Source organism: Stegostoma tigrinum, chromosome 17 (assembly GCF_030684315.1).
Source record: "Stegostoma tigrinum isolate sSteTig4 chromosome 17, sSteTig4.hap1, whole genome shotgun sequence".
Taxonomy (NCBI): Eukaryota; Metazoa; Chordata; class Chondrichthyes; order Orectolobiformes; family Stegostomatidae; genus Stegostoma; species Stegostoma tigrinum.
The window spans coordinates 2,651,687-2,673,191 of NC_081370.1; the positions used below are offsets into that span (position 1 = coordinate 2,651,687).

A 21,505-nucleotide genomic window follows, 5' to 3' on the forward strand; every position below is an offset into this window, starting at 1 on the left:
ATTTACTTAATTCTCCAATTCAGTGAGGATCTTTGGAAGGTTACAAGTTGGGAGGAGTAGCCCAGCAGAATCTGAATGGCATTGAAGTGTTTAATTAGCTATGATTGTAATGAATGGAAAAACAAGCTTGATGGATTGAATGGCCTCCACCTGTTCCTATGTTTCCATGTTGTCATGAAAGAAACAACAAAACCTCTCCCCTTCTGACCAACTACTTGCATGTCAAAGAGCACGATGGGTAAGGTAAGATAAAAGGAAGCAGTATCTGTCAGATTCCAAGTGCGCAATAATTTAGAAAACTTAGGGGACTGTTGTAAGTGTAGAAGTGAAATTATAAAGGAAATTAGGAAAACAAAAAAGCGGCATGAAAAAAGAAGTTGGCAAGTAAAATCACAAAAAGATACACAAATTGCAAGAGGGCTGGTTAGAGCTGAAATAGTATTTTATCTGGGAAACTAGATATGGAATGGTTCTTAAGGAAGTATTTTCATTTTGCAAAAAATGAAATCTGAAATGGAAATTGTAGTTAAGAAGGAAACATATGAAATACTGGACAAACTAGACGTAATAGGGGAGAAAATATTAAGGTGCTTAGCATCCTTGAAGGCAGACCGTACCACTAGAAAGGATGAATATGAGGTTGGTAATAAAAGCTAGGGGAGAAATATTGAAGGCTCTGATTATAGTTTTCACATTGTCTAGCTACCTATTAGCGTTGCACCAAAGTTTGAAAAAGTGGAAGGGGTCAACTGAGTAATTGCATGCCAGTCATCAAAACTTCACTGGTGGGCCAATTAGTGGAAAAAAATTCTGAGAGATTTTATGAACTGTGAGTTATAAAAAAAAGGGACTAATTAAGGACAGTCAACATGGATTTGTCAAGGGGAGGCTGTAGTTGACTGGCTCATTTGAATTTAAGAAGTTAACAAAGAAAGTTGATGAACTTCCATGTTCAATATGATCTACATGGATTATAGCGAGAGTTTTATCTAAAGACAACAGGACAGGCAAACAGATGGCTAAAAGGGCTAATGGAGAAAGCTTTCCTTTAGAGGCTGAGACATGAAATTAAAGATCACAGAAGTGTTGCTGGAATTGGTTAAGACACTAGTTAGACCACAGGTGGTACAGTCCTGGTCACCACTCTGCAGGAAGAATGTAATCACACTGGATAGAGAGCAGATTTATGGTGAATGTCACCAGGAATGTAACCTTGTAGTTATGAGAAAAGATTGGATATTGTGAGTGCAAGACGTTGGAGCTTGATGCCACCAGATTAACATAAACCTTCTGTCAGCAAATAATAGATATGAATATTTGTCAAAGTCTTAACATATGAAAATGTATTTAAAGTTCCAGACTGATCATTTATCATCCGTGATATTAATGGACAGGGTATCATGTTTCTACATGAGTTTCATCAATTTCTTCAACAAGGCAGACAGGAGGCTTCAGCCAGCATCATCATCCACCCACAAAAGTTAAGGTGTCTACTTGTCTCTAACTCCTGTATTTAACTATCACAACGTTTCTTTTATGTTAAAAGTTGCTCATCATCTTACTCAGGATGACTGCACAAGTTCAAACCCTGTTTCTCCTTGAGCTCAATTTACACATGGAGCTTATTGTACCACGAGTTTGATATTGTACAGATATTTCCTTCTCCTATTCAACATTTTGTAAAGAAGAACAATTTTCCAGGCCCTCTCCAGATTGAAAGGAGAACCGCTATTGTTACTTTTGTGACTGACTCTTTTCTTTACAAACAATAGGAAATGATGACTTTGCTCACAAGTTTCAGTTGTCAATTACAATCAATTTCACTGAGACTTGACCCATTCCAACAGGGGAGTTGCTGATACACATAATTTACACTTTAGACTAATCAAACCACTGTGCCTCTAAAACATTTTTTGCAAGTCAGATTTCTTTAAAATTTACCAAGACCTTTGAAAGCAAAATCCTAAACAAAGAAAACTGTGAATTATTATTAATAAACTATTATTAGTAACCATGATAATTGTTAAGACAAGGGGAGGAAGGGTGAATCAGCCTTCTCAACCTGTTCTCAACCTCTTCACCTGGCTGCAACAAATGCATATGTTCTTTTTAACCCAATTATATTCCTCTTTTTAATTAAATTGTCTTGAATTGGTTCACCAGAAACAATAGGGAGTTGGTTACAAGGTTTCCTGAAATAAAAGAAACTGAATTTTTATTATTTGTTAATTACAAGAGAAAAAACGTAAAGCGATGATGTTCAACATACAGGTTCAAAACTGAACATTTGTCCAGTTGAAAAGTAAGATGGATACAGTATACAGTTTAAAGTACTTTAGCGGGCTCTTGAGGTAGGATGTAAGGTTTCAACCTGAGATCAGTCATTTAATTGATATCTTGTACTTTCAGGGATAGCAAATATTTCAGTTATTCTTTGAGTTCTTGATATTCTGATATTTCTGTTGAATCAATTCTGTCACTGAGATCCTCTTCTTGAGGAGCTAAGAGAGCACTTTTTCTAGTCCCAAATCCATCTCACCCTCCTCTGCCAAAAGCAGCTCCCTGAAATACAGAGATAGTAGGAACTGCAGATGCTGGAGAATCTGGGATAACAAGGTGTGGAGCTGGATGAACACAGCAGGCAAAGGAGCATCAAAAGAGCAGGAAGGCTGACGTTTCGGGCCTAGACGGGTCTAGGCCCGAAACGTCAGCATTCCTGCTCTTCTGATGCTGCTTGGCCTGCTGTGTTCATCCAGCTCTACACCTTGCTATCCCTGAAATAAAAGATTTTTTAAAAAAGTTTCAATGGCTGAGATTCAAATCTTGGTAATTATAGGCAATGCTTTTCATCTTGAATGCAGAAACTTATCATGCAGGTGTACAGTGTAAGAGGAGAGGAGGATTTCTTCATGCCAAACTAGTTTTCAGTTTGTTAAAAGGGTGAATTTTAGTTCAGATTTTTTTTATTCTACATTGACTTCATGAACTTTGGCTAACTTGTGCATCCAGCTAATTGCTATGACCTTTTTAGGTTGCCATTGTATCCTTTTTAAATTCATTTAAAATGGGAGGATGAGATTTGAGAACCAAAAGTCTACTTTTAAAATCATATTTATGGCATTGCATTCAACATTTTTAGTAGGAAACAACTCGTAATGAATGATCTAACATTCATTTTTTATTGATCGATACCTCATAGACATTTACAGCACATAGTATGGCCATTCAGTTCTTCAATTCTGCACTGGTCAACAAAAATCTGATTATACGAATCCCATTTTCCAGCACGTGGCCCATAGATTTGGGGATGATGGCAATGAAAGTCATTATCTAAATATTGCTTAAATGTTGCTAGAGTTTCTGACTCAACCACCTTTCAGGCAGTGAGTTTCAGATCCCCACTGAGTGGAGCAATTCTCTCCAACTGTCTTCTTTTGCCTTTCGCTTCTTAGTTTAATTCTGTGCCCCCTGGTTATTGATCCTTCTATGAGTTGAAGATATGCCTTTCACCCTATTTATGTCTGAATCTCAATCTTTATCCGATCCCCTCCTAACCTTTACTGCTCTGAAGTAAACAACATAAGCCTACCCAATCATTTTTCATAGCAACATCTTGGTAAATCTGTTCTGCGCCTTGTTGAGTGTAATCACATCCTTCCTGTCATGTGATGGCCAGAACCGTATGCAGTACTCTTGTATGGCCTAACCAGAATTTTATATAGTTCTATATACTCCTTGCTCTTGTATTTTATGCCTTTGCTAATAAAGGCAAGAGCTCCATATACCTTCTTAACCACCTTATCTACCCATCATGCTAGCTTCAGGGATCTGCGGGTACACACATCGAGATCCTTCTGACTTTCAGCACTTTCAAGGGTGCTACCATTCATTGTATAATCTGTGCCTTGTTAGCACTTCCCAGGCACAGACCTTATGTGATTCCAGATTGTATTCTATTTGCCCACCTGACCAGTCTGGAAATATCCTCCTATCCTTTATGACTGTCCTCTGAAGTATTTACTGCCCTATCAATTTTCATCTGTGAACTTCATCATCGTACACCTTACATTTAAGTCCAAACCATTAATGTACACCACCATCCCACCCCCACACCCCGCGTGCCCCCCCACCCTGGTAACAGACTTGCATCCCTTTGGCATCACCCTCTGCATCTTGCCTCACCCAAGTTTGGATCCAATGTGCACGTGGATACCACAAGGGGCCTTGTCAAAATCTTTGCAAACACCGCTTGGTCCACGTCAGATCCTCATCAATACTCCTGGTTACTTCCACAAAAAATACAATCAAATTTGTCAAAAATGACCATCCCATAACAATTCCCTGCTGACTATCCCTGATCAATCTGCATGTTTCCAAATGCTGATATATTTTCTCCCTCAGAATTCTTTCCAATACTTTCCTCACCACCAAGGTTAGACTGACTGACTTGTAAATTCCTGGTCTATCCTAGCGACCTTTTTTGAACAATGGGACAAATTTATCAGCCCTCTGGCAGTTCGTCTGTGGCTAGAAAGGACTGAAAATTACTGACAGGATCACTGATATCTCCTCCTATGTATCCCTTGACAGAGTCATCTCATCTAGCCTGTGCTAATTTTAGGACTTCCAAACCTCAATGAGGCCCTGTGCTTATGTCTTCTGAATCCACAAAGAAATTGCCTCTATTGATGCAATGGATCAAGCTGTCTCCCTAAAGATTCTCTAGCAACTTTTGTACTAAATTTGTAAAATTTGTTCCTGAGCTCTGCTTTCCTTGGATACCTTTATAAGTTTTGTTACAGAGCATATCCTCTTAGATTTTGCATGATAATCGCAAACTACCATCACTTTTTACATATTGTATTTGTTTATACAAAGAGTAAAGATAACAGGTTGAGAGCAGACTTCATAGAAAGCTATAAAATTATGAGATGCATAGGTAGGATTGACTGCCAGAATCGTTTTCCCCAGAGTTCAAGTGTCTAATACCAGGAGACATGCATTTAATGTGAGAGGGGGAAAGTTCAAAGAAGACATGAGGGGTGCGTTTTTTTACATAAAGAGTGGTAGGAGTCTGGAATGTGCTGCCAGGGGTAGTGGTGGAGGAGGATACAATAGGGGTATTTAAGAGATATCTAGATAAGCACATGAATATGCAAGGAATGGTGGGATATGGCAGGCAGAGGGGATTAGTTTAATTTGGCATCATGTTTGGCACAACATCATCAGCTACACAGCCCACTTATGTGCTGTATTGTTCTGAGGAAGTTAATTCTATTTCTTTATTGTAGCTAAGGTTGTTTTCTTTAGAATAAGGAAGCTTCTATGGGGATTTAATTGAGGTATATAAATCACACACACACACACACACACACACACACACACACACACACACACACACACACACACACACACACACACACACACACACGTCCCATATTGCCATTCCCCTGTCCTCGTCTGACATCCCTGCACATTCCCCCTTTAGATAGAGTGGATAGGAAGGAACTATTTTACATAGTAGAAAAGCAGGGACATTAATTTCAAATAAATGTTAGAAGCATTGAGAATCTTATTCGCTCAGGGTGGTTGAAATCTTGAAATCATGGCAGGGCAAGGATGGTTGAGGTGGAAATCATTACTGCATTTAAAATATACATGGCTATGTATATGAAGTGCCATGAACAGCAGAGTTTTCACATTTTTTATCTGTAGTTTCTGTATTTTCATCCTTCCCAAGATAAAATAATTTGAATTTTAATTGAATCAACTTTCAACTGCTCCATTTTATTTATCACAAACCCTTCTGTCATATAAACACAGACCTTAGAGAAACTTATTTCCTTTTTCTCCAACTTTTCCGAACCCGCTCCAGGATTTGAGCAGCTCTGACAGACATACAGTAACTTCCGAGCTGTGAGTTGCCTTTCCTTGTCCATCATGTGCAGGAGTACTTTGATAGCTCCAGAATGCCAAAGAACTGAAACAAATAGGTGATGCCTTTATGGTAATGGGCCAGAACATGATTACATTTTACAGCTTCCATTCAATGTAACTAGTGACATCAATTTCAGAAATTCTTACAACATTTCCTACTTCGCACAGCAATATGAATCATGTTTCCAGGTGGAATTCATCATTGGTCAATTCTGTTCTTTGCTCTTATGTTCAATCTCTGTCCTTAATGCCTACCAGCAATGCCAGCGGACATCCTATGGAAGACCTCGTGCTCAGAGCACACTCCCAGTTAAAGGATTTGCTCTATCTGCTGATCTAGTGAGTATTAGCTTGTCATTTGTGCCTTTCTTCAGAGTGCCTTATATACGGAAGAAAGGATTAGGAAATTTACAAACATAGTTTTGATACTTATTCTTACATATTAAATGTAAATGATGGAATTTTTTTTATTGGCCTGATATATCTTAATTCTGTTCCCTGACGAGAGCAGTTTGTGATGGGGTCACATCAGCATTCTACCTTTCGATTTCTGCTCCAATATCACACTTTCAATTTTAACTCTTGGGTTTTGGAGGATCCTTGCTCCAGTCAGGCAAGAGTTTCAACTATATTTAAACATCCAAGTCCACAAACATCAATGCAACCACAGCTAGATCTTACGGCGCTGACTATTAGGCCCAGCACAGTGGCTCAGTGGTTAGCACTGCTGCCTCACAGCGCCAGGGACCCAGGTTTGATTCCACCCTTGGGTGGCTGCCAGCATGGAGTTGGCACATTCTCCTCATGTCTGCATGGGTTTTGTCTGGGTGTTCCAAAGATGTGCAGGTTAGGTGGATTGGCCATGCTAAATTGCCCATTGTGCGCAGGCACGAGAGATGCAGGGTTATAGGAATAGGGTAAGGGCAGGGTCTGTGTGGAATGCCTACTTCCACACTGTAAGGATTTCATTGCCACTGCTGAACAGATTCAGGTGACAAGGAATTGACATTGTTATAGTGCATTTCATGTCCTAAGAATGACTTGGAGGAGTTCATGGTCATTGTGGTATTAGTGAAGCAGTTGTAATGCAAGGAAATGCAGCTTACAAATTTTACACAACAAAGCCCCATTAGCAGTTATGAGATAATTGACCCAATAACATTTCCCAGTGAAATTGGTTGAGAGATAAAGATTGAACAGGTCTGCAGGAAGAACTCTTATGTTTCTTCACACAATAATCCTTTAGGAACTCTTACATTCATTTGAGAGGGAAATAATGGGCGGAATCTTATACAGCCCTCAGCCAAGAGGGTGAGAATTTGGAATAAATCACAGCAGGACCTTTCTTTGGGGCTAATTAACTGCACTTTTTGGCTAAGCTCCAGATATTAAGATTCTTGGTAGGCAATGGCGAGGTGCCTATTAACTGGGATCATTCTTGTTATGGAGCTCATTAACTGCACATCTCACCTCATTAACACACAACTTTTTCTGTTATACCCCCAACCGCCAGGAAATTAAATGCCAAGAATTCCCAACAGAAAGCCAAGAAGCTATCCTGGTTGTCAGTAGTCCTCAGTCAAGTTGAGGGAGACAGTCTTTAGTCAGGGGGTCTGGTCCCAGTAAGTGAAGGGCAAATCCCAACAACAATCTAAAGGCTTGAGTACAGTCAGTCATCCACTCAGGGTGGACAGGATTGAGATCCACTCCTTATAATGGGTGAAGACCAAAATAATAGGCAGGCTACCACAGTATTGTCTGTCGTGTACTGTGGGCTGTTTTCTCCTGGAATGAGAGAAATGGAGTTCTCCAGTGAAGTGAATGTGGGTGGCACAGTTATCAGTGCTTGTGGGAGATTGGTGGTGAGGTGTCCCAAGCAAGTGAGTATGTAGCACAGTTGCAGGGTGAAGAGGATAGAGGGTTGGGATAGATGACAGCAAGTGAGGCAAGACATTGTGTGCAACAGTGAGAACGGTAGCGCATGAGCCCTGGGGAGAGATAGGTGCTGTAGTGTAGATAGTAAGTGTGGGGTAACAGACAGAAGAGGTTTACACTTGATATGACTGAGTGAGGGAGGTCATTGTCTTTCTTCCTTACTGCTGGGCATACATAGAAAAACAGAAACATAGAAGATTGGAGCAGGGGAGGCCATTTGGCCCTTCGTGCATGGCCCACTATTCATCATGATCATGGTTGATCATTCAACTCTATGCTTTCTCCCCATAATCTTTGATCCCATTCACCCCAAGTGCTACATCTAGCTGCCTCTTGAATATATTCAATGTTTTGGCATCAACTGCTTAATGTGATAATGAATTCCACAGGCTCACCACTTTTTGGGTGAAGAAATTTCTCCTTGTCTCCATCCTAAATGGTCTACCCCGAATCCTCTGACTAGTTCTGGGCACACCCTCCATCAGGAACCTCCTCCCTGCATCTACCCTGTCTCGTCCTGTTAGACTTTTATAAGCCTCTATGAGATCCCCCCTCATCAATCTGAACTCCAGCAAAAACTATCTTAGCCCAGTTAATCTCTCCTCATATGTCAGTCTCGCCATCCCAGGAATCAGTTTGGTAAACCTTCGCTGCACTCCCACAAGATCAAGATCCTCCAGACTGCTGACTTCACAATGATCCAGTTGGCATCCTTGGGTCAGTCTGTCAGGATCTGATGGAGTAAACTCCTCTGCTGGTCCTGGGCTAGGAGGACATCCCTCTTTTGCACCAGACTGCCAGGTTCCTGCCCACAAAGTAGGGTACCAATTTTCTCTTTTTCTTCCCACCAAGTGCAGGACAAAAGCCATAAACCATGCTCCAGAACATTCAGAATGCTCCAGAATGATGTGTACCCAGGTGCTCACAACCATTTAGAAATGGCAGGGCACCAGGAATGCAGTCAATTCCAGGATGTTACAGTAGTGGCGTATTCTTCCATTAGCAGAATCGGGCTAGCATTGGATGAATGGTCACCTTAGAAGTCAGGTAGTTAATGAAATGAGTTTGGAAAGCTAGGGTGAGAAAGTTAGCTCGGTCTCATGGATAGAGACCCTCCATGAAACTTGACAAAATTGACACTTAGCCAAAGAAAATGTAATATTCAACCCATGCCTGTGAAGAAAGGTACAAAGGTAACCCTGCCAATGTATCCATGGCTAACAAAATGTGTAGCTGGATGAACACAGCAGACCAAGCAGCATCTTAGGAGCACAAAAGCTAGACCCTTAGGCCCGAAACATCAGCTTTTGTGTTCCTAAGATGCTGCTTGGCCTGCTGCGATCATCTAGCTCCACGCTTTGGTTATCTCGAACTCTCCAGCATGTGCAGTTTCCATTATCTCTGAAGGTATCCATGGCTTCCCAGCTATTACTTTCCCTCTGTGCCTCCCTGTAAATATTAGTCTCAGCTGGAAAGTTGTGTTCAATTCTTGGCATCACATCTTACGAAGAATGTATTAACTCAGGAGTTTATCCCAAGGAGGTTTACATAGCTGACAGGATGAGAAATTTGTTTTTAATTGGGATTGCAGAAATCAGGGGTCAACAGGTAATTTATTAGAATTTCACAAAATTATGGGTGCTTCCAATAGAATAGTAACAAAAACAGTTTCCAATAACATTAATCAGAGAAAGCAATTTTAAGGCAAGTAACAAAAAAACCAGAGGAGAGTAGTGAAGAATTTTTTGAAATGCAGCCAGGATCACTGAAAGACCAATGGAAGAAAATTCAACAGGAACATTCAAAATGAAATTCAACAAATAATTGAAAGGTGAGAAGTTTTCAAGGGAAACATAGGATTGTGAACAAATAAGAAGTTCTTTCAAAGAGTCAGCGCGGGCATAATGGGTTGAATTATCTTCCTTGGTGCTTTATAGTTCTGTGCCCCAACAAAAGGCTGGCAGAATATTTTTGTGGACTTACATATGAAAAGTTGGTTCATCTATGAAACGGCTTTTCAGGATACTTTCTTCTTCTCTTTGAAGTTTGCCTCCAACACACTGTGTGGTTGAAAGGACAGGTACATACCCTGCTCCACAACCACTATACACACGTATAGACAATGTCCCAGACACCACCATCACCAGCCTTGGATAGATCCTGTCTTTGGCAAGAAAGGCCCGGCTGACATGGTGACACAGTGGTGCACAGTTGGGAAGGCTGGCCTCAACATTGACTCCAGACACCTTGAGACTTCATGGAACCAGGTCAAACATGAATGAGGAAACGTCCAGCTGATGACCACATACCATCCTCTCTCGCCTGGTGAACCAGCATTCGTACATGTTAGACAACGCTTGGAGGATGCGTTGAGGTTTGCAAGGGCAAAGAGTGTACTCCAGGTGGGGGACTTCAATGCTGACTAACAAAACCAGTTCAGCAGCAGCACTACAGGACCCGGCCAGCCTGGTCAGAAGGACAAAGCTGCCAGATTGGGTCTGTGGCAGGTGGTGAAGGAATCAAGAATAGTAAAAGAATACTTGATCTCATCCTTACCAATATGCCAGCTCCAGAGTTTCTGTCCGCGACAAAATTGGCAAGAGTGACTGCCATGCAGGTTTTGTGGATAGGAAGTCCTGCCTTCGCAGTGAGAATATTGTTCATTATGTTGTGTGGTAGTATCACCATGCTAAATGGGACAGGCTTCAAACAGATCTAGTAACTCAGGACTGAACATCCATGAAGCTCAGTGGTGCATCAGCAGTAGCAGAATTGTACTTTGCAACCTCACAGCCCAGCATATCCCCAGTCAAACAAGAAACAGGATCAACCCTGGTTCAATGAAGAATGCAAGAGGGCATGTCAGGAGCAATGTGCCAACCTGATGAAGCTGTAAATCAGGACTGCCCACAGAAGAAGCAGCATGTGATAGACAAAGCTAAGTGCTTCTACAACCAATGGATCAGATCTATGCTCTGCAGTCCTGCCACATCCAGTCACAAATAGTGGTGGACAATTAAATAACATGCTGGAAGAGGATCCTGGCAAAGGATCAGCGTTCCGAAAGCTTGTGGGTTCAAATAAACCTGTCGGGCCATAACCTGGTCTCATGTGTCTTGTGACTTTGTGCACCAAAGTCCAACACCAGCACCTCCACATCATAACACTTTCTCATTCATTCCATTGCACAGAACATCTGTGACATGCCTTTTCCATTTATTTCTATTTTATGGCATTCCAATAAAATGGGCCTTGATGTAGAATTTCCCATGATTTAGAAAGTCATTGAATCAAACCCTATCTGTTCAGACTCATACAATGGATTGAACTGCTTTCTCCTCAGTGAAACTGATTGTCAAAGTGAAACCATAATTGCACAATCTTGACACATTAAATTATATCAGTTTCGCAAGTTTTTAAGCTAGGTGCACTATTCAGACCAAACTGCTGAAAATTATCACTTGAAGGTAAAATGTACTCTTGTCTTGAGATATTTTATAAAAACTCACGTTCTGAAAATCTGAAGTAAAGAGAAGAAATTGTGAGAAAATCAGAACAGGTTGACCAGCATTTGAAAAGAGAAGATTAGCTCCTGCTTCAAGGTAGACAGGCAGGAGGATGAAAGAACACAGCAGACCTGGCAGCTTCAGGAGGAAAGGAGCAGTCAACGTTTCGGGTATAATCCTTCTTCAGAACTCTTCATGCTTCAAATCTGAAAATCCGAGAGAGGAGAGATTAAGAAAATAAACGGCAGGAGAGAAAATGAGCAACTTGAGAGGCCAATTCCGGTCTTCAGTTTTGTAACAGATGTGTGGTGCTTGGAGTAAGACTTTGGACTCTTCCTACCTGACCCAAAAGTAAACCTAGACAAACATCTGAGTTAATTCACCCATTTTTATAAGTGCTAAAAGTAGGTAGGGGTGTTGCGGGTGGTAAAGGCTGGAAATTAGATCCTTTTGCAGGTTATAAAGTCTTGCAGGAATTTTTTTAATCAGCAGGAATTCTTTTCACCGGAGCACAGAAGGTTTAGAGGTGACTTTATAGACACTTATAAAATCTTGAGGGGTATAAATGGAGTTAATGGTCGGTGTCCTTTTACTATGAGGGGGTATTTCAAGACTAGGGGGCACTTTTTTAAGGTGAGAGGAGAGAGATTTACTAAAAGGCATGAGGGGCAAGTTTTTTTAGACAGAGGGTGTTCATGTGTGGAATGGAATTTCTAAGTGGTGGATGCAGGCACAACTACAATGTTTCAAAGACGTTTGGATAAGTACATGAATATGAATGGCTTGGAGCAATATGGGTCAGGAGAAGGCAGGTGGACTAGTTTAGTTTGGGATTATGTTTGGCATGGACTGGTTGGCCCAAAGGGTCTGTTTCCGTGCTGTATGTATGAAGAGATTCTACAAACATACTTGGTGTCAACGGACTGGTTGGACTTTTGGTGTATATGAGGGTCCCACTTTGTCAGCCTCACCCCTTCTCCTGAGGCATGGTGACACTCGGATTAAACTTACCACCAGCCGTGTCTCTCAAATAAGAAAGCATTCCTTGGTTCTCTGGGACTATGTTGACTTTTACTCACTTTCTGTGTTATTTAAGATAGTAGTCCTAAAAAAAAACGAATGTTGGATACTTTATTAGGCGCCAGCCAATCCAATGATACTATATAGTCCTGGGTGAGAATCGAGGAGACCAGTTTTAGATTCAATCAGTTGTATCATCTCTGGCTCCCATTAAGTTTAATAATGTTCATCCAGTCAATCTAAGTTGAACCTACTATTGTCTTGGTTAAGGCAAGAGTCCCTTCCTAATAAGAGTCACGGGTTGTTCATTTTCCATCTTTGTAAACAAGACAGAACTTAACACCCAGTGATATCAGGCCTTATCTTCCATTGGTGGGGATCCCAAGTCGAAGGCCATGTTTAAGGGGGCCTTTCCTTTTTCCATCATGGTTCTGGGGTGGAGAGAGTTGCATTCTGTCATCCCATACAATAAAAGGTTTAAGGTTGGCTGGATGCCATTACACATATATCTTTTGTGTTCTGGAGGGAACCATTTTCCACATTTATTTGGATGGTTTTCATTTGATAAATGGAGCAACAAAGAGGTCTAAACTGCAAGAGAAAATGGTTACAGGAAAGTGGGAGAATCTGGCAGGCAAACTGGGAGTGCCATTAAATTGCTAAAATCTGTTTTGGATGGTGTGTTGTATTGTGGCTGCAAAAAAGATTAGATCCTGTTGCAGAAGTCCACATTGAATTGACTGGAGCTGTTTGGTGGGTGGAATATGAACATGATTGAGCAGGTGGGGAATTGAAGTTGTTTGGAGAGAGGGTGTTTCGAAAAGTGATCATCCAATTTGTATTCCTATTTTACATCGAGGAGACATCACCATGAATGCACTAAATTGGAAGAAATAAATGTAAACTACTCTATTATATAGAAACAACCCTTATAAAGCCCAGATAATAGCATGGGGAGAAAATGTATGGGCAATTACTTCACAAAATTGTTAGGGAAGAACATATGATGGTGGGAATGATTAAATGGTGATTGACCAGTTGCAAACGTAAAGTCTCTTTCAGGGAGTAGATAGTTAAAGAAAAATCTGTGTTGGGGTTGTGTTTGCAGGATGACACAAAGCAATAAAATTAATGGTGAGACTTCGGTGGAAGATGAGTGCAAGTCAATCATAATTAAGAACCATTTAAAATAGGAGTGTTGGAAATTTCATGGACAGAATTTCAATTGGGAAAAAGTTTCTATCTTGTGTCTCTTTGATTGTTGATTGAAATGCTGTGTATATATGACATTTCTACTTTATTTTAAATCAACTCACTTAATTCCTCAATTTACACAATGCCCAATGAAAGCATTTTCCTAACTAAAAGTTATTATTTCTTTGAGAAGGACTTTTGCAATTTTCAGGCTCCACTTTAATAATTTATTTTGATTTTTATTATGCTCACCATCAACCCTAAGGCATCAGTGCACATCAATGGTTGCATTTTATGCAAAATACAAAACCTGCAGACATATAGCACCCATTCAGAAACATGAATCATCTCAAAGCATTTTACAGCCAAAGAAGGATTTTTAAAGTGGGACCTCTGTTGCAATAAAGGAAACATTAGGAATCCAAATCATATTCAGCATTTTGAAGACCTCACTATGTATATATAAAGCACATCTTGGATAAAGTGAAAATGATAGGAGTTATTAAATGTGAAATGTAGTGAACAAATAAAAATTTTGGCTGTTTCTCTTTGTACCACATCAAGCAAGATCTAAATCTTTTGTTTGATCATTAAATTCAAAATTACAAGTCAGAATTACTTATTTTCTTATTCCTCATTTTTTAAAAATTCATTTAGGGGATTTGGGATAGCATTTATTTTCCAGCCGTAGTTTGCCTGTGGGAAGGTAGTGGTCTTGGACCATTCCAGCCCATGTGGTGTAGGTACTCCCACAATGCTGTTAGGGAGGGAATTTCAGGACTTTTACCCAGTGACACTGAAGGATACATTTCCAAGCCAGGATGGTGTGTGGCTTGGAAAGGAATTTGCGAATGGTGGCATTTCCAAATATCTGTGGCCCCTTGTCCTTCTAGGAAGTTAATGGTTGTTGGTTGGGAAGGTTATTTCTGAGGTGCTTTAATGAATTTCTGCAGTGTATCCTGTAGAGGGGTACACACTGTCAGTAGTGGAGGGAATGGATGTGCTGTAAATCAAATGGTCTACTTTGCACAGGCTTGTATCAAGTTTGGGAAAGATGAAAATGTTGCAGTTGGTCATAGAGATAGCTTTTAAGTATTCTTGATGGAAGACAGAGGTGGTGAGGTAAATCATTCTGCAACAGAGTTCTGAAAAGCAAGGCTGGAAGATTACCATGGGAAATTGTAAGAAATCAAAAAGGAACAGGAACTTTGTGTAATTTGAATTTTGCTAGAACTTTGCTCCAGTATTATACCACATTCCAACTAAATCTACAGGTGGACAAAACAAAATTAAAGAAATGTTTGCATTTAAAAGATCCCAAAGCATTTTTATATCCGTTGAAGTCTTCGCTGGTATACTGCATTGAAATTTAGGGGTTGCGTAGCTCACTTGGCTGGGCAGCTAATTTGGAATACAAAGTGACACCAACAGCGTGGGTTCTGGCTGGGGTTACCATCGAGGTCCCTTCTTATCCATCTGTCCCCTTGCCTGAAACACAGCGAACCTCACGTTAAACCACCACCAATCATCTCTCTCTGATAAGAGAATTGGACTACAGTGACTTTCCTTACAGCATTGAAATGCAAAGCAAGATCCCACAAACAGTAATTCAGTGACTGAAAACAAGACCATTTGTTCTAGATATTGGCCAGGAGAACTGCTGAGCTTTGATGTCCACCCAAGAGGACAGATGTGAGCTGCTTTAACACCTCACCCAAAAGATAGCGCCTCTGACAGTGCAGTTCTGTGTAAATGCTACACTGAAGTGTCAGCTTGGAAGCTGTGTTCTAGTTGCTGGAATAGTGATGTCTAACTCAGTTGTGAGCCGTCTATCTGAGCCAATTTTCACACTAAGTATCACTATTAGGTGATAATGTATCAGCAACTTCTGCACATGACCTGAACTCTGTCAACTACGTAAGGATTGAAGAGCCAGTCTATGAACTCAAAAAGTAGTATTTCTCCCTTGCTAAACCTTCTGTAGAAATAACAATTAATTTGGCATCTTTCAGTACTTTTCCGAATGTTCACAGAGCCATTTTCTTCCATTGATTTATTTGCTTCTTAAGACCATAAGAAATAGGATGAGGAATAGGTCATTCAGCCCCTCCAGCATGGTCTCGCATTTAATAGGATAAGACCATAAGACATAGGAGTGGAAGTAAGGCCAAGGATAATGGCTAATCTGACATTCCTCACTTCCACTTTTGAGTCCTTTCTCCCAATTCTTGATTCCCCTACTGATCAAGAATCTATCTGTCTATCTCAGCCATAAATATGCTCAAGGGTCCTACCCCCACAGCTCTCTGTTGCAAACAGTTCCAAAGACTTAGAGCCCTGTGAGAGAAGAAATTCTTCCGCATCTCACTCTTAAAATTAGTGCCCCTTTATTCTGAGACTATGCCCGCTGGTCCTTGAGTCTCCCAAGCAGGGAAACATCCTCTCAGCATTTACCCTGTCAAGTTCCTTAAGAATCTCACATGTTTCAATGAGATCAGCTCTCTCATCAGACAATCCTCCAGGGATCACCCAAGTCAACCTGTTATTACACACCTCTGGAGCAGGTTGGAATTGAACCCAGACTTCCTGGCCCAGAGGAAAGGTCGCAAGCATTGCACCACAAACAAAGAACAAAGAGAACAAAGAACAAAGAAACCTACAGCACAGGAACGGGCCCTTCGGCCCTCCAAGCCTGCGCCGATCAAGATCCTCTGTCTAACCTGTCATCTATTTTCTAACGGTCTGTGTCCATTTGCTCCCTGGCCATCCATGTACCTGTCCAAATATATCTTAAAAGACGCTAATGTGTCTGCGTCTACCACATCCGCTGGCAACGGGCTCCAGGCACCTACCACCCTCTGTGTAAAGAACTTTCTGTGCATATCTCCCTTAAACTTTTCCCCCTCACCTTGAAATTGTGACCCCTGGTAACTGTGTCCCCCACTCTGGGAAAAAGCTTTTTGCTATCCACGCCATCTATACCCTTCATGATTTTGTAGACCTCAATCAGATCCCCCCTTAATCTCCGTCTTTCTAATGAAAATAATCCTAATCTACTCAATCTCTCTTCATAGCTAGCACCCTCTATACCAGGCAACATCCTGATGAACCTCCTCTGCACCCTCTCCAATGCATCCACATCCTTTTGGTAATGTGGCGACCAGAACTGTACACAGTACTCCAAATGTGGCCAAACCAAAGTCCTATACATGACCTGCCAACTCTTGTACTCAATACCCCGCCCAATGAAGGAAAGCATGCCCTATGCCTTCTTGACCCCCTATCAACCTGCATTGCCACCTTCAGGGAACAATGGACCTGAACACCCAGATCTCTCTGTTCATCAATTTTCCCTAGGACTTTTCCATTTACTGTATAGTTCACCTTTGAATTTGATCTTCCTAAGTCCCTCAGAAACTTAACCATAAGGTCCAACTTTTGACATTGAATCTACCTGCCTTTCTATTGCATCCTGACACATGTTGGAGCTTTCCTTTAAGTAAAAGGAGCTTCCGTTCACATTCACCTGCGTTGCATAATTGCTTTAAATCTTTTGAGTTTCTAGAGGGTATTTCTTTTTCACCCCAATGATGTAGGGCTAAGATGCTTCCACACAACCTTCCATTCACAATCCAAAACTAACCCTCTCAAAATTTGCACTGCGAAATTTCTGAACCACCTTTCATCAGGAAAGTGTTACGTACACCTGTTGATCATGGGAGTGCAATGCTGCCTTCGTGTAAACTCAACTCCAGTGGGAAATAAAACCCCCCAAATGTTGCAGTCTCCCCATGTCACTGTGTATAGCGTCGCTTTTAATTCGACAAGTAAAACTGCACATAAAAGCCGAAAGGACTGCTGTAAATCGGGAACAAAAACAAAGTTGTTGGAAAAGCTCAGCTGGTCTGGCAGTGTCTGTGAAGGAGAAAACAGAGTTAACGTTTCGGGTCCGGTGAGCCTGCCTCAGAACTCATTGTTGTTAAAACTGCACATAACCTGTACCTGGAATAGCGTGTACTAATTTATTTCTACTTGAATCACGTCCAAAACACCTTTGTTTAAAAATAATGGGATTCTCTGTTTTATTTGGAGGTTTTTGGGAATAATTTGAATGGCATGGGACAGAGACAGGAGGCATTGAGGGAAATCCCTGGGGAACTGGTTCGAGGTGAAGAGGCGATCAGCGGCGCCCCATGGTCTCAGCAGAACCCTGTAGGATCTAGAATTAACATCGCCAGTGTCCGAAATACTGAGGGAAGTGCTGGAAACGCTCAGCAGGGGCCTGTGGACAGAACCATTCGAGGGCGAGGAAGCTGCAAGTGGTGAGGGATGAAACAAACTTCGACCTGGCGCCGATTGGTCACATTTCTGCTCTTGCGTCAACTTTGTTCACCATGTAGGTCTTTTTTTCCGGAAAGCGAACTTGTGGAAGCTGCAGACCAGCGGGAAGGAGCTGAGCTGGGGTGGAGAGGGATTAAGGGCAGTGTGGACTGGTGCGATGATTTCACTTCAGCTCAGATCAGCATCGCCGGCAGGTGTCACACAAACATTGACAGCAACATTTCACTGCAGATTCCAGCTTCTCTCTCCCTCTGCCTGTTGCGCCTCAGCTTCCCCCCCCCCCCCCCCCCCCCCAGTTCAGGTAGGGGATGGAATTGCCTGGGTAGACAATCCAAGTTTTAACCCAACGCTGAGGTCCCGTTTGGCTCCAGTGATGACAGCAGAAGGCCCTGCTATTACCGTTGTAAGTAGGTGCTGAGCTGGGTAAACGGTGGGCTCGGAGCCTGAAGCTTCATTCAATGCACGTTTCAGGACCTATAAGCAGAGCCGTAGGAATGACAGCAACACAGGAGGTGGCCGTTTGGCCCATCCTGTCCGTGCAGACACAGCCCTGCAGTTTACAGCACTTTACAGTGCGGATCCAGGTACTTTCAAAAAAATAGTTTGTAGTCTCTGTCTCTACCACAGCCGCAGGCAGCGAATTCCAGACACCCACCACACACGAAAAAACACTTTTCCTCACATCCTCTCTAATCCTCTGCCGCGTAGCTCGAATTTGTGGCCTCTGGCTTTGAAAAGTCTCTGCTAACTCTCCTATCTACCTCTACACCTCACAGGTGAAGTCCCCTGACGAAGGGGCTGGGCTTCGACAGCTTGTGATTTGAAATAAACCTGTTGGACGGTGTGACTTGGTGTTATTTTGAGCCGCTAGTTAAATTAACCTCGTTGTTTTATTGCCAGCGGGGGTGTGCGGTTTATGAGCCGCGTTTGCTAAAAAGAAAGCAGGCCAATTTCTCTGTGGTGAACCCTGATCTCCAAACAGCCAGCCATACGTTTTCTCCAGAACTGGATTTCACTTTCTTCTGATCAGATAAAGAGTTCAGATAAAGAGTTCGCACTGGGTCATTAATCATACGGACTTGGTGGGAATCAGATTTCTGAATATAAAGCTGCTGTGTGCGTTCAGACACGCGGCGGGTTTCCTTTTTTAACTAAACATTTTACCTCAAAGTCGGTGAGAGATCGGTTCCAATATGAGGAAGAGTTAATCATGGGGATTAATGAGCGTGTTTTACACCCGGATCAACGTGCTACTGTGTATGTCACAGACATAAAAGCCCCATGGGTTGCAACTTCCTTCCCACTGTAGAGACTGACTGATCGCTGACTGACACCAAACTGCTGCGTTTTGTTGTAGTAAAAGATGGCACTTTAATTGTGCGGTTCTTCAATGAACGGGTTATATTTGTCCTCGCCCACCTTGCAATGGGCGGAATTGCTCAACAGCTGCCCAGGCCTCCCTCCTTTCCTCACCTTCCCTCGATTTTCATGAAGATGATACAATACCTTTTCATTCCTAGCTCCCACTCCCACAAGCTCTGTTTCTTTTTAAACGCCAATTTAGAGATTTAAATAGTTTAAATGTCAACTATATCTCATTTCCTTTTACAGTCAAACTGCATGGATTCAGGAGCTGGCCCATATCTATCCACTGGCACTCCAGTTGTTAGCATTATCATAAACACCCTCTTCCAAATGGAACCTTGAGGCTATGACTTTTCACTCAGGTGGACTTCAAATATCCCGTGGAACGATTTAGATGAACAGCAGAATTATCCCCATTTGATTCAACATCACTGAAACATATTGCTGTTCGTGCAGCTGGTCTTCATGTGCCACTCGGTTAACATGACATTTCTGTTTGTGGGGCTTTGTTGTGTGCGAAATTGCCGCTTTTGACACATTAGAACACTTCAAAAGTACCTCATTGACTGGAAGCAGCCTTTCTACGATGGTGAGAGGAGCTACATAAACACAAATCCGTTTTATTGCAAATTTTATCCCATGGGTTAAAAAGCGAACGTTATATTCACGTTCCACAAAAAAAGCAATAGACAAAAATAAATGGGCAAGAGGGAAGAATGTTAAAGAATTTGCACGCTTTCATATTTTGGGTTCTCTTTTCAATTTGCAAAACCAGAAGTTTCCTTTCGGAGTAAAACGTCCTGCCTGATGAATGCTACATTGTCCTAGTACTTATCCGAGTACTTTTCAATCGTGCGTTTTGGAGCGTTTATTGCATGAAAACAAAAGAAAATCCCACTACCGTAAAAAAATTGAGCCCTGCTCATCACAAAACATACTGTAATATCTCCGGAAATGTAGTCTTAAAATTAAACCTTCATTCTCCTCCAGAAGAGGTAATTGAGTCCACGTTCTACGGTTGATTTCCCCCTATCCAGTGTAATGGTACAATCCGCTAGTAGCTGTCACCGTGCTGAAAGGGGGAAATGCAACCTAACCTGACGGCGCCGTCAGGACCCGCCTCCTATTGGTAGAGGCCGCTGCCTGTCGGCCGTTTCCGGTGTTCTATTGGCCGTGGGCTGGCGGCGACGCGCGGTAGGCGGGAGAGAGTGGAGGCGGCGATGTAACATTTTTCGGCAGGGTTGGTGGACGGGTGCAGGGGAGTCCGCTGCCCGCGCCGGGGTTGGGAGATACACACACACACACACACACACGCACTGAGAGGTTAGAGCAGGCGGCTAGCGGAGTGAGGGATGCACACACAGCCCCGCCTGGCAGACCAATGACTTACCCATCCGCCTTTTCCCAGTGAATGACAGGGCGGGCACCGCTTTGAAAGATGTGGTGGCGGTCGTGAGCAAAGTGAAGGGGGGTGTTCGGTATGGGAGGGATGTGTGTTTGAGTAGAGAAGGGCGGCTGTTGCCGGGGACAGAGAGAGAGAGAGAGAGAGGGGGGGAGAGCGGAGGAAGCTCCGCTGCTGTCTCCCTTCTCTGGGTCTCTCTCTCTCACTGTTTGTGTGTGTGTGTCTTTCTCCCTCCGCGGACAGTGCAGAGGGAGATGGGCTCCCAGCGGCGGCTGCTGTTGCAGCACTCCCACTGAAGGGAAAAAAAAGAAGGATGTGGCGCTTCCCCGTCAAGAAGATCCGCAAACAGTTCAAACTGCTGCTGCTGCTGGTCCTGCTCACCTTCGGCATCTGGTTCACGTACCTGCACGTCGCGGTGCTCAAGAGTGGCCGGGCGCTCAAGCTGCACGTTGCCTATGGACGCGGTGAGTTTCCCCCTGCCCTGAGCTGTCAGTGCATAGCCTCAAGACATTCATTCATTCATTCACACAACTCCTCAGCCTTGCTGCGCTGAAATCTTTTGAACGAGCACGGCTGGCTAGAAGTAAACTTCTCCATGAGAAACTGCACCTGAAAAATTTATTTGCTTGTTTTAGCTACTCTGAAACTGATCGGGCTGTCAAACGGCTGGCTAAAAATCTGGCACAGGCTTTTCCTGATTATAAGTAAGTCCCTCTCCCAGAATATTTATCCACTGGAATGCGAACGAATTTGTTTTTAAAGTTACAGAGACAGAAATTGTAGGAAAAGTTCAGCGGGTCTGGCA

General features: G+C 42.4%; 1 protein-coding gene across 3 annotated transcripts in view; it reads left to right on the forward strand.

Annotated features, from left to right (window-relative positions):
* Positions 1-20,540: 20,540 nt before the first annotated feature.
* LOC125459246 (N-acetyl-beta-glucosaminyl-glycoprotein 4-beta-N-acetylgalactosaminyltransferase 1-like) overlaps positions 20,541-21,505 on the forward strand; it is a 660,984-nt gene continuing 660,019 nt past the window's right edge. For 2 of the 3 annotated variants that reach the window (XR_009446825.1, XM_048545435.2), the window contains exon 1: positions 20,541-21,164. Coding sequence is in view for 1 of the 3 variants with exons in the window: in XM_048545435.2 (XP_048401392.1) it covers positions 21,014-21,164 (151 nt within the window). In the remaining 2 variants the exon portion in view is untranslated. Of the gene's footprint in view, positions 21,165-21,323; positions 21,405-21,505 lie in introns of those variants that run through there. The other variant, XM_048545438.2, reaches the window with a different exon arrangement.